The sequence below is a fragment of the Prinia subflava genome, chromosome 2, assembly GCF_021018805.1.
Source record: "Prinia subflava isolate CZ2003 ecotype Zambia chromosome 2, Cam_Psub_1.2, whole genome shotgun sequence".
Classification (NCBI taxonomy): domain Eukaryota; kingdom Metazoa; phylum Chordata; class Aves; order Passeriformes; family Cisticolidae; genus Prinia; species Prinia subflava.
The window spans coordinates 24,085,294-24,099,250 of record NC_086248.1 but is presented as its reverse complement, the minus strand read 5'-3'; the positions used below and the strand labels follow the sequence as shown (position 1 = coordinate 24,099,250).

The window sequence follows — 13,957 nt, the reverse complement described above, 5'->3', positions numbered from 1 at the left end:
ATTGCTATCTTTTCTTTGCACAGCCTGTCAGTTCCCATTTAAATCAGCACTCACTTGAGCATATAAATACCAAATCACAGAATATACTGACTTGCAAGGGGCCCACCACAATCATCAAGTCCAGCTCCTGGACCCTGCACAGGACATCCCCAAGAGTCACACCATGTGCCTGAGAGCACCGTCCAAATGCTTCCTGAACTCTGTCAGGCTGGTGCTGTGACCACTTCCCTGAGGAGCCTGTTCCAGTGCCCAGCAACCCTCTGGGTGAAGAACATCTTTCTTATATTCAACCTACACCTCCCTGACAGAGCTTCAGGCCATTCCCTCAGGTCCTGCCACTGGTCACCACAGAGGAGAGATCAGTGCCTGCCCCTCTTCCCCTCACAAGAAGCTGTAACTGCAGTGAGGTCTCCCCTCAGTCTCCTCCAGGCTGAACAGAACAAGTGACCTCAGCTGCTCCTCATACAGCTTCCCCTCAAGGCCTTTTGCCATCTTTGTTTCACTTCTTTGGATGCTCTCAAATAGTTCAATGCCCTTTTTATATTGCAGTGCCCAAACCAGCCCCAGCACTTGAGATGAGCCTGCCCCAGAGCAGAACAGAGCGGGACATTCCCCTCCCTTGCCTGGCTGGCAATGCCGTGCCTGACGATCCCCAGGACAGGGCGGGCCCTCCTGGCTGCTGAGTGGTGCAGGGCACTCCTGACTCCAGGGCACTGCTGATCATATTCAACTTTCAATCAGCCAGGATCCCCAGGACCTTTTCTGTGGCACTGCTTTCCAGCATGTCATTTCCCAGTCTGTCTGTACACCCAGGGTTCCCCCATCTCAGGTGCAGAATCTGGCACTTCTCTTTGTTGAACTTCATATGGTTGGTACACATGATTGGCACATTAATTATCTCCTCTCTCCCTCCTCAGCCATCACTTTGTCCCCTGGTGCCATTCTTGCATAATCACTCATTTGGGTAGGTTATTCTGCACAAATGTGGAGCACCTTTTTTTAGGGAATAGTCATCACCCTATGCTTGCACCAAGCATACTTCACAGCCCTCCCAACACCTGAACTTACGGCGTCACAGCAGCTCATCCCAGAGCTAAAGTATTCAAATTGCACTGCAAATTTTACTGTCTAATGTTATTGGTTTCTCATGGCTGTTACCTTAAATACACACACAAAAAATAACACGTACCATCTGTCCTCCATAAACACCTTTTCCTAATTCAGTGCTCCATTTTTCTACACTAAATTCTGCTTTCTCTTTTTTGTTGCTTCACAATATTCTCTATAATGGTAATTTGAGTTTTTCCTCTGTTAGCCTGAGTCAATACTTTTTGCAGCAGTGTCAAAGAGGATCTTGCATAAGCCTGCTGCTTCTCTTTGCTTCTATGCCCCTATCAAGCACACTCCTGTAATCCATACCCAGCAGTTTCCATAACCATAGGCATTCCCAAGCCCTTCGTGAAGATCTCTTCACTCAAATCACAAGCACAAAATGCACCTTATTTCGCAATGTTATGTTCTTGAACTACTTGTTGGAATTACTCTCAGTAATCTTCCTAGCACACACTGAATCATTATTTAAATGATATTATAGACCCCCCAAAAACTATTGGCTTGGAATTCCACAGTCATTTTTCTGAGTATTCACTCATTGATTTAATAAATTCATCCTTGCATATTCCCTCCATGGCGAAGAATAAAACCTCATGGTGTGTTCAGCAATTCAAGCATATGCATTTTTATATACTTGTCTTCTTAACATAGTGACTTCTACATTTGGTAGGAAATCCATTGTGTACTACACACACACTTCTGAAGTGGTTTCCTGATTAAAACCAGCAGCATCTCAGCAGCACTTGGTTTCTATTCAGGGCACAGAGAGCCCACACTGCTGTGCCAGTAAGCTGTCCCATTTAAGTGGGAGGTCACTGTCAATTTCTATGTTTCTATTTGCATTCTGTTTGGTGGCATAATTGAAGAAAATTATATCAATTTTTTTCACAACTTGATATGTACTTGGAATATTTGTGATTACCCAACCAAGTATTTCTATATGGTGTGTATATATGTGTGTGTGTGTATATATATATATATCTGTGTGTATGTGTGTGCATGTGGGTTTTAACAATATTTATATAGGATTTAAAGGTTTATTCTATAAACATTATATTTGAACTTTTTCAACAAATATAAGAGTAGATTAAAAGGTGATGGGTCTTTGCCTCTTTTCAATACTCTCTAAAATTTGTATACAAGGCAAAAATGAAACAATAGTTTTATGTTGGGAGCTAACAGTGTTGCATCTGCGATAGTCAAATCTATGGGTTCCAGACTGATCATTGGCATTTTATTACACCATACCTGGCAGAGAAAAAGGGTGAAAGAATGTGCTTTACTCACCCGAGGAGTTTGACTAAATGAGTTTTCCACTTAGAACCTGCTTTCTGGGAGTGTCGATATATTCCCTTTATGTAAAGGAAAAAATCACCATACACTTTCATTATAGCTGAAAAATAATAGGAAAAATTACCACAGTCAGCAAACATTACTTCTCTAATTCTTTGCTCTTTGCATTTTACCAGTGAAATTCTTGTTGTGTGTTGGACTGCATTAAGTGTACTTTGTAATTCTGCTAAAAGCATCAATTCAGAAGTGTCCTGCTGTGAGTGAACCAATAAAAATACTTCAACAGAGTTCTCTCTAAGGTCTCTTATCAAGTTTGTTGGTTTTCCTTGTCATGGACACCCCCTCTCATTGACTTCCAATGCAGTATGAAGAAACATTGCCTCGTGAAGGCTTACATAAATTTTGAAATCTAATTCAATAACATTAATCTTCCCAAGGTTCATAAATACTACTCATTTCTGATTAGCATCTGCATATTCAAGAGAAGTATTTTACAGAAAATGTATATCCTGTGAAATATGATTGAGTGACTGGTCTTTTCTGAAACCTAAAGTTCATCAAATACACAGTAATCTCCTTAAAGAAAACTAGATTGTTCGTATATATATGAATCATGACTGTTAAAAGTGTGGAAAAAATCACCCCCTTTTTCTCATAAAAATGTAAGGTGAAAGAGCTGATGAACTGAAAATTTTGTGCAAGAGAATGAACATTACAAGTTGCATTTTGAAAATAATATGCCTATTTATTATTTCTTAGGAACATCATTCATTTGTTTATTAAGAAAATAGTTCTGTGTATCTTTTCCACATATGTTCTGCCACCTTAGTACCATTTGCTTTATGGTGGTTTACTAGATCCAGAGAAATGAAAATACTTTTCGGGTCTACATTACCTTTAGATTCCAGTGAATTAGAAGAATAAATAGAAGCTTTATTCCATCTTAATTCTGGCTTATGATTTTAACTGCCGCACATCTTGGAATATGGGAATTAGTGAAATACAATTTCTTAAAGTTTTGCACCTTGGTAGTCCCATATAGTACAAGTTTCACTGACCATTTCTTATGTGGTTGGACCATTCATAACATATGTGCCTGGCATAGATCTGCAGTATCCATTAAGCGAGTTCACACTGCCATTTTTTCTGTTCGCATACTTACAGATTTCTTTTTCCTGCCTGAATATTTTCATAAACTTGAAGGAAGGTAACTATCTTTACAACAACCTGTATCACATTGGGCTGAAAATATAAAACTGTCAAAAATATTAGGGGATGAGAGAGAACTCTGAAAACATTCTGAAATGAGGCCCTTTGCTTGGCCACGGACAGGGCTGATATTTTGCCCCTTCCCATCACATCTTGGTTGAAGCTCTGCCAGTGGGACCGGCTGTTCCTGAGCAAAGACTTTCCTTCCTCTCTGAGAAAAGTGAGTCCCATCTGATGCCTAGGCCATTCCGTTGTCAAAAACCATTTTAGCTGTGACAACAGCTGTGGAGCCATGTCTTAATAACAGATAGCCCATCTGTTTCTTCCAATGTTGCTGCCTTCAACTAAGTACAGAGGAGAATATATCTTGTGCTCCAAATGAGACACATCCTTGTCTGTGAAGAGATATCATACACATTTTTTTTCCATTGAAATGAAGTAGAAATTTTTGAAGTGTATTTCCAAAATAACTTTAGTTTATGTGATAGAATTTTATCCATGATTATATATCATATATACATTGCACACACATGCACCTGTGTATATATATATATATATATATTTGTATACATGTGCACATATATATACCTAGGTATATGAAATACCTTGCAATCAGGACCTAAAAAATGGTAGAGTCTTTGGAGTTACAGTGGTCTGGGTGCATGAAGTACAAGATGGAAAATGATGATAATTCTAGATCTAGTACTAAGATATATTATTTTATTCAATGGCTTTATCCTGATACAGTCTGAGACTTGGAAAGGACAAGGTGATCACAGTCCACCAACTAATTTTTTTCCCTCTCACACAGGAGAGACTTTGCATTTCTCAAAATGAATGGATTAATAATTAATGAATCAGAAAAGGCAGCAATTTTCATGAGGTTGACTATAGTTCATGTATGAGCTACTTCAGTCAGGCTGAGACTCAAATCTGTGCATATAGATGCAGAAGATTAAAAGATTGATTCAAGTATGGATTCCTCTGCATAAAATTCTTAAATAGTAATTTTTGTCTCTTTTTAATCATAGAAAGACACCAGAAATGAAAACTAGTTGCTATAAAAGGAAACAAATTTTAGCTCTATACATTAATATAGACAAGTGCTTTCTACAGATCATTTTCATGTGTTAACTAATATAATTTTTTTTCTCAAGATTGTAACAGCTGAAATTGTAAGTTTTGTGGGGTCAAAACTCTGATGTATTGCAAATAATACGTGAGCCTTTCCTTTAATCGAGACTGACTAATGTGTCAGAGAGGATAATTTCCCTACATCAACATTATAACCATCAGAGTCTTTCCTAAAGTCCATTAAAAATATATGAATGGGCAATATTAGATTGTCCATATGAATATTTCCAAAGTATTGGTGAAATTTCACTATGTTTACTTGAAAAGTGATTTCTTAAAAAGTCTTGTATTTCATCATTTGAAACCAAAAATGCTAATTGCTCAGTTTCTGTACCATGTAAGACAATTAGGTAGGTCAGAGAGAAATTGTCATTCGAGCTTGAATGCTGTATGACATAAAATCTTCAATTACATTCCTAAACCTACTGCTTCACAGTTTAAAAAAAACCCATTTTTTTCTTAACTTTTAATATGTTCAAAAATCAAAGTCCTTTCATCATCATGATCTTGAAAGAATCCTGAATGTTTCCCAGCTATTAAATATTACTTAGCACATTAGATAAGACGGTCCCTAAGCACTTTGTAAGTTCCCCAGGAATGACAAGTGAATGTATTATGGAAAACCTCCTTCAGTATTTGAAGATCATTTGCAGAAAAAAGTATGATATGGTTTTAAAATTAGACTTTTGCCCTGGTTGCATTTGTAATATGAGAAGATAGAATAGAGGATCAGTGACGAATTACAGGGTCATAACTATGATTCATTTGAAATCCATATTATAGCCAAAAGAAAAAAAGCAAATGATTTCACTCAGTGACGCATACTCTCAGTTATATGCCGTTTTGTAGATCTTAATTTTTCTACAAACAACAATACCTTAACCTGATACACAAAAAGCATTACAATTTAAAAAATTTTATATGAATTTTTGAGTGACTAAATCCTAACAAATGGCTGAATATTGATTATTTAATGTATAAAATCTAGTACTAGCAGATTAATCCAGCAAAATCTGTGTATACACAGACTATGAATGCAATATCTGAGGTCTGAAACTTTATCTTGAGGATCCTATTTTTTATCATTTTCTAAAAACAGCAGAAATGTCTGTCTTTGGATCTAGATCAATTGCAGTGTGGGAAATAATATTTTCCTTGAGCAAACAAACTTTGACAGAACAACAACAACAACAAAAAACTGATGATGTTGATCTTAAGTCTGAGCTTCAGATTAATTGCAGCTGCCCACATAAAGAGCTTTAAGAAGGAATTTTGACTCCATGATGCACCAAAATGAATTCTATCTAATAATCAAAACCATTTGAATAATAAATTGAAGATTATGGTAATTCCTTATATAATTAAAAGCAATAGAAATACAGAAGTACTCTGAAGTACAATTCTTTGGTTTTGCATCCAGCAGACACCCAAGACAGGTAGAGATCCTGCACTATGACCTTTCTCCAACATCCCAAGCCCCACATCCATCAGTCTCTAGTTACACTGGCCTGGGCTGTGAGCAGGAACCTGCATTTTCAGCTGCTGCCAGCACCAGTCATAGCCACAAATGTATCCAGGGTAAAAAAAAAAAAAAAAAAAGAAAAAAATTGCAGTTCCCTACTCAGTGCCAAAATCTCTTTATTTCTGACCTCTGAGACATCAGGGATCTTCATTGCAGCATCCAGCAGAAAAATTCAAAACTGATAGGCATCAACAAGAGCATTTGGTCTGATATGAGAAATTCTGGGGCATTTCATTAGTGAATAATTTTCTGGAAGGCCCATATAGTTTAGCATTACCTTCAGAGGAGAGCAGGTCTGCTGGGCTGGCCTTTGCCAGTGAGAGAATCAACCCCAGCCCTATAGAATCCAGTCTGGCTAATATTTAATCCCACCTGCTCAACCACAGCTTGCTCTTTCACCAATGACCAAAGAAACGTCATGAAGAAAGGCACACAGATTTCCTGCACACAGACTTTGCAAAGCTTTTCAACATATCCAGCTCAAGGTAATTTTACTCTTTGCAGGCTCTGGTTATGTCATGCTGCCTTTAGGGCCACTATTTACCCACCAAACGTCTCTGGATGAACTACAGTGCATATGGCTGGTTTCTTCACTTTAATATATAATTTGCATTTTCTAATATTTTGATACAAGGTCATTGCACAGTCTAATTACTTCAATAATGTTATCATCCTTTAAACTTACCATACCTTGCACTGGTCCTCTCTTCATGATTTTTTTTTTTTATATCTTTAATTTCTATGGGACCACATAGTGTCAGCTTTAAAGAAATGATGTAGTACTGTACAGAGAAACTACAGAAAATTTCAACTCTTAGGAAAATTCAAGGGCAACATAAAAGAAAATTCACAGCTCTAGTCTTGAAATTAGGTGAACATATTTTAATATACCAGATAATATTCAAGCCCCAAAGGAGTAAAATTGTTCAGACAACAGATGAATTTCATGAACTTACTTTTGAGGACACCCTGTAGCGAGAGGCACACCGGCAACTGATTGGATTTTTCAAAAGCATTGGGACATGGCCCATTTGTATGTTTTTTTTCCATATTCACTTGACACATAACACTGATTTTCAGCTGATGGCCCCAGGTATTTGTTCCAAAATGATGGGTAGCAAACATACAATACAACCCTGTTCAGGTATTTAAAAAAGAAATTGATAAGAAGTTTGCTTAAATATTTTTACCATTTCACCTTAAGCTTTTAATTATTTTGCAGCTGTTGTATTTTAAATAATACTCTTCAGAAGTGTGAATGACACATCTTCCACTGGGTGGCACTTCCTTCAATTAATATATATGATTAAGTTTCCATTACAGTAGTCCTCTCCCCACCCTGCTCTGAAGAGAGATGGGGTAAAAAATGTATTTAGCACTTGTCCCCTGGTACATTCATCTCATTAATGATGCATGGAAGTTCACACTGAAAAAAGAGCAATAAATTGCCAGTATTGTCAACAAGCTTCATTTATCAAAAATGGCTTGTGAAATGGAATACGTGGAATACTCAGACATTCCTGAAACAATATACACATTTCTGTGTCAATGCCCATACAAGCCTATGAGAGGGTTTCTTTTACGGAGCATAATTAAATATTTTGCTGAAGCAGAGTATTTAAAATAGTCAGTCCTATAACGAACATTTGTATTCAGGTAGCTCATCAATCATATTGGACTTTCCGAACCTGAGAAACTGAAAACTATATTACTACACAATATGGAGTATAACTATGCTTGCCTGTGTATATTTAGCTGTCAGAAGTTTTTCAAGATAAGCCCATTTCAGCTGTTTTGAATAGGAGATGGCATTTTATCTTTAGCATTTGGTGATAGAAGGTCTGAGAACTCTTTTTCTTTCTGTCCAAAGTAGACCACATACACACAGTGGCATACTGGAGCTGTGTGGTAATCCAGACAAGATCTCTCACTGTGAACTAAGAGTCACATTTGAATCTTTTTACCAGCCACAGTTTCTGCAGCCTTGATTAACACAATTGAACAGCTTCCTGCTGAATCATGATTCTGTGTGTGCTGGGGCAGCAGCACAACAGTAAGAAAAAGAAGAAGACCCTTCAAGAGGAAGACCCTTCCTAAAGAGTCATAAAAGAAAAACAGAAGTAGATGCCAATATGTTCATATGCACAAATATAGATACACGTACATAGAAATAGAAACAAGCAGGATCCAGGGCCAACCAGGGAAACTCTGCAGTGTGTTCACACATTCTTGACAGAATTCATTTGAAGTCACATTTATGTGTTCAATCTAAAGAAATTTTTTGTGCATTTATTGCACTTATGTTTGAATTGTGAGATAAAAAGATAATCCTAAACATTAGACTGTGTTATTTGCAAGTAGGCTAATAACAACAACATCTTTCTCATACCCTGCAACTGCCAAGAGCCCAAGGTACAAATCAGATAAAGCCCTATTGTGATTAGAAGCACTATTTACATTCATGTCTAACTTTTATACCAGCTGAAAATGAAGCATTTCTTCCTCAGTCTTGATGAAGATAACATTTTTGTTTTCCTTATTAGTTAAAAGAGATACTTTCAAAGAACACTTATTTCTCCCAAATTATGACCTATAACTGAAATACTTAAAACTAGTAATAATTAGTAATAGAATACATATTTGTTCTTTAATTAATGGAGGAAGAAAAAGAGAAAGTGATGTTTAAACAATGTTTCAGCTCCACTTACAGCAGATTTTACTGTTAATTGGGTGTTCAGTGATTCTGAAAAGTCAGGTCTCAGCACTGGCCTAGCTTCATAGAGCTTTATGGAAATCTTTTTCTGACTTCATTGGGGATAGTTTAGGTCAGCACTTGATTTTTCTGAACATCTGTCAAAAACCTGAGATAAGCACACTCCAGAAATCAAAACAGCAGAAAAATTAAACAGCATTGAACACCTGCTGTGATAATTTACAAGGCCCCACAGAAAATCAATGTGTTTTCTCCCTATTGCAGGGTATGGAGATAATGAAACAGTGATTGCAATATAACAATTCCTAAAAGTAAGTCACCTGAAAGTATGAGGAAGCGAGGACTATTTGATAGGACTCATTCAAAAGACAATTCTGACCTGTATGCCATAAATTTCCAATTTTTTTTGTCACAGGCAGAAGGTGATAGATTACAGGGTTCAGCTACAAAACTGATTAAATAGTAAGTTCAGTGAATCAAAACAGGTTTGGTTCTTTTGGGAGTTTTTGTTCTGGGGTTGATTTTTGGTGGGGTTTGGGGTTTTTGTGGAGTTTTTTGGTGGTGGTGGTGGTGGTGGTATTTTGTGGGGGGGTTTGTTTTGTTTTTATTATTGTTGCTCTTGATATTATTTGCTCTTGGCTACTTTCAGGGACTTAACACTGGGTTAGATGGACCTTTGCTCAGACCCAGAAGTGCTGTTCTTGTGTTCTTCCAGTATCTGTTCTAAAGATATTTGAATATTTGCCTTAATGTGTTTACTTGTGTCCGGAAATGTTGGAATGCCTTCTGAAGTATCATTTGAACTTGAGGGAAGAGAAACAGAATGTAGAAATGTTTATAAAAAATAGCTAAGTAGGGATGCTTTCATGTGTGGTACTTTGATGGCAAATCAATGATTGGGGATAAAAATGGGTAGCAAGGTCTGTCATAGCACAATGATATTGTACATGTTGGAGCTACAAAAAAAAAGCATAATAAATGATGAAGAAAATAATCCTGGATTGCTGAGATTTGTTGGAGGTTTAGATAGTTTCTAAAAATTCATGATGGTTTTCACAACTGCCCTTCAGATTCTTTCCTGAGATGATCAGCTGCAAAAGGCTGCTGACTAACATGAGGCTGAGCAAAAAAGAAGTGCTTGGGAATGTGCAGGTAAAAAGACTGTTCCCAGTGTGCTGTGTGAGCTGAGGTGCTGTGGCTCTATGCTTCCAGGCTCACATCAATCAGAAAGCCTGCTCAGCACACCGCTGTCACACTGCTGCTCAGTCAGGTCAAACATTGCACTCACACCACAGAAGGCTCCTGCGAAGGTGCAGCTGGGTTGATAATGACCTGCCTTGTACAGCTTCAACCTGCTTTGCTTTTCTTTTAAAAATAAGCTAACTCTTTTATACTTAAATTGCTTCTGCATAACAGGCCATGTCACTAACCACAGTGCTAGGGTAAAAATAATACTACACACTGGCATAGGAAGAATTTTATTATTATGGGGCTCATGGTAGTTCTGCCTGTACAGAGGTTACAGTCAGAGGAAACATAAAACTGATTGTCCTATCACTGCATTCTTTACAGCTTTTCCTCTAAAAATAACATTGTTATTTATAATTGTTGTGGAGATAATGCTCATAAAAGGTTTTCTCAGTTCTCTTATCTACACTAGCAGTTCTTGTGATCCTTTTTTTAACTGGAAAGAAACCAGTCCAGAGAGAAAGAGTTGCAATTACTGTCCTAAAAACATGAGCTACTGAATATGAGACTGTTCTTCTAGTTACAGAAAAGTATTGCATTTAAAAAGGGCTTACAATTAAAATGTCAAGTTATAACTTTAATCACTTCATGAATTAAGCCTTTTCCCTTAGCTCACAAGGTGCTGAGGGGCATTTGCTGGTAGAATCACTCAGCTGAAGGATCTCCTTCTTAAAACCTAAATGAAAGCTGGTTTAGTATTGAAAACTTGAGAGAAAAAGACAGAGAAGCACTCGAAGTAAACTCTCCCAATAACAATACAAACCCTTGTCCTATCAGAAATAGTTTGATACACTTGTAGAAAGCAGAATTATCACCTGTATAGTGTGACAGGCCTTCTCCTGGATCCCCAGAGTGCCATGTCAACTGTGACACATCTGACATTCTTTTGCTCTTGACATGATTTGTTTGTTTTATAAATAAAATTAAAAGTTTACAGAGAGAACACCTGAGATCTTTCTGTCTGTCACTTGCAGATATATCAGAGTAAGGGATGAGATTGTATGAAATCAAGACAGGAAATAGATTTTGGTGTGGAACTGAAAGGACAAAAAAAATCTGGTAATGTGAGAAACAGCAGGATTTAATTATATGGTATCTAAAATATAGTTATTGAAATTCTCCTGTAAGCCATTTCCAGGCATACAAACTTCAAGGAGACTGAAAGCAGGATGTGTGGATTTACCATGACAGGTAATGATGATATGATGAGACAATCTGACCATGATGAAATGACTGGCTCCATAGAGAATAAGGAAAGCACTACCTATCATTTACCTTGTCTTTAGTGACATTTTCAGCATAGGTTTCTGTGGTTCATTCCTCTAGTTTATTGGGTTAGGTAAATCGCTTGCAAGATCAGTTGTGGACTGGCATGCTAAAAGGTTGACAGGTCAAAGTGACTAGTGTGTGTTTATGAATGGCATTTACCAGGAGACAACACAAAAGCAACACTTTTGTGTCTCTGTATTGTCTCTAACAATCTGGACAGCCAGATTTAGGGCACCCTTAGCAAGCTGTGTGGAGGATGTAAAACTTTTAGGGAGTGATTAGTATGCCTGGGTGCTGTTCAGAGCAGTGTTAATAGGCTGAAGAAATGAGCCTGACAGAAATATCCCAAATTTCAACAAGGACAGATGGCAAATCTGCCTCTGAGCCAGAACTGCACAGGTACTGGCAGGGCCAGTGTAGAAAGTCATTTCATAGGGAAGGATATGAGGTCCTGAGAAATGGAAAGTTGAATGCAGGTGAGCAGTGACCCTCCTGGCAAATGTGGACACTCAATACTGGGCTGTGTTACCAAGAGCATAACCAAGACATTGTGAAAAATGAATATTCCCCATCTCAGCAGATGGAGCTGGATTTGCAGTTATGTGTTCCCTGGGAAAGACATTGACAAACTGAGCAAGTCCAGTGGAAGGCACTTAGGGGGCTGGAGCTGAGGCAGCTGGGCTTGTTCAGTTTAGAGAAGAAAAAGCCAAAAGAGCATATCATTCCTGTCTTCAGCTACATAAGGAGAGGTATAGAGGAGACAGAACAAAACTCTTGGAGATGCAGAGTGAAAAGCTGACAGGTACCAGTCACAAGTCCTACCAAGGAAAATGTTAATATGAGAAAAATAATGTTTGACCATAGTTCAAACAAACTGACATGCTATAAGAAATGTTGTGGAACCTCCATCCTTGGAGATACCAAAATATGTCCAGGGACATGGCCTAAACAGCCTGATCTAATTTCAAAGTCATGCTTAGAGCAGAATGTTAGAGCAGGTCACCTCCAAAATTCCAATCAAAATAATTTGGTGATTCCATAAATTATTATATCCCATTTTAAAATTTCTAGCTGTTTATGGGGAACTTGGTAGCTCTTAACTCTTGCTTAGTCTGATCTGAAGGAAGAAGGATCTAGGTACATTCCTTAAGATAGTGTTGCACTCTGGAATAACCTTGGGATGAGATGATTACAAGTTGCTTTATAGCTAAAAGGTGTTTGATTCTTTTGAATATTCACAATGTTGTCTCATGCAACTGGCTGCTTACTCAAGGTTGTTTCAAATGAAGAGCCTATATCCCAAGAAACACAGAAGTTTTAAGTATATTTATGTATTTTCTTAATGCAATTCAAGCAACTGGTTCAATTTAAATTAATCTAAACAGACAGATAAAATATTTACCCATGAATTTTCAGATTTCTCCGGGCACCATCAATGCTTCCACCATCACATCCATGTTGATTCCTGATATTACGAGAGATCAAGTTCTGAGCAGAAAGGTTGTCTGTGGTCTGACCCTCTGAATGAATTGCTATTCTATCTGCTGCAACACCTGTTTGAAAATAAATTTTCTGTTACTAAAAACAAATAATTACTTACAACTTTGCATCTGTTTTTGTGAAAGAGGGACAGAAATACAACACCAGTAAATTCTTTTTGTGCAGATATCTTCACTAAACAATACTGATATAATCTGTCCAGACTTTTGTGAGAGAGGATTGTGAAACTGAAAAGTATCATGAGCAACTTTGCTGTTATATGACAAATTCCTGGATTTACTGGCTATTATAAAGTCCCAAATATCTAAACATCAGATGAGACACTTGCATAATTATCTCTATTATATTTGTAAATGCATATTCACATCTGTTTCTCTTCAGCTGAAGAAACAAGCACTTCCCAAATTTCTGCAGCTGAATCTCCAAATATCTTTGCTTTCTTGTCTACCTTTCTTTCCTTTTATGTGAGGGAATAAAAAATAGAAAAGAGCAGTCCTATGAAGAAGAAAATTAAAGATTGAATGTATATATTGGTTTTGTTGCAAATAATATTTGGAGATGTTCCTATTGAAGTGTAAATGTAGGACTCTTTGTACCTCCTTCCCTTATTACACAAAATTATTCCTCAGACATAGATACCTTATCTGAATTCAAACAGATAATCATGATTCTAATTACTTATATATTTATGAACTGATTTAATGGCAGACTAGGTTAACTAAGTTGTGGGTGAAACTAAGGTACTTCTGCTTTCTTTATCGAATGACAGTGAAAAAAATCATTAATCCTCACTGCCAGTCATTACCTGTGATTAAATTTTTGAATTTTAAAATAAATTTTTAAAAAATCTCTTGAAATCTAAATTCACATCAAAATCAACTCTAACTTGGGTGAACTCTGAGGAGAACTTCAGAATAGAAAGCTTGTTGATGACACTTGACAACTGTATTTTGTGA

General features: G+C 37.1%; 1 protein-coding gene across 1 annotated transcript in view; it reads right to left on the bottom strand.

The window, feature by feature from the left end:
* Positions 1–13,957, bottom strand: part of TINAG (tubulointerstitial nephritis antigen) — a 38,686-nt gene that overhangs the window by 10,804 nt on the left and 13,925 nt on the right. Inside the window, 6 exon segments of the mRNA XM_063421642.1 lie at positions 2,401–2,506; positions 6,962–7,010; positions 7,228–7,261; positions 7,263–7,315; positions 7,317–7,407; positions 12,904–13,054. Of these exon segments, the coding sequence (XP_063277712.1) occupies positions 2,401–2,506; positions 6,962–7,010; positions 7,228–7,261; positions 7,263–7,315; positions 7,317–7,407; positions 12,904–13,054 (484 nt within the window).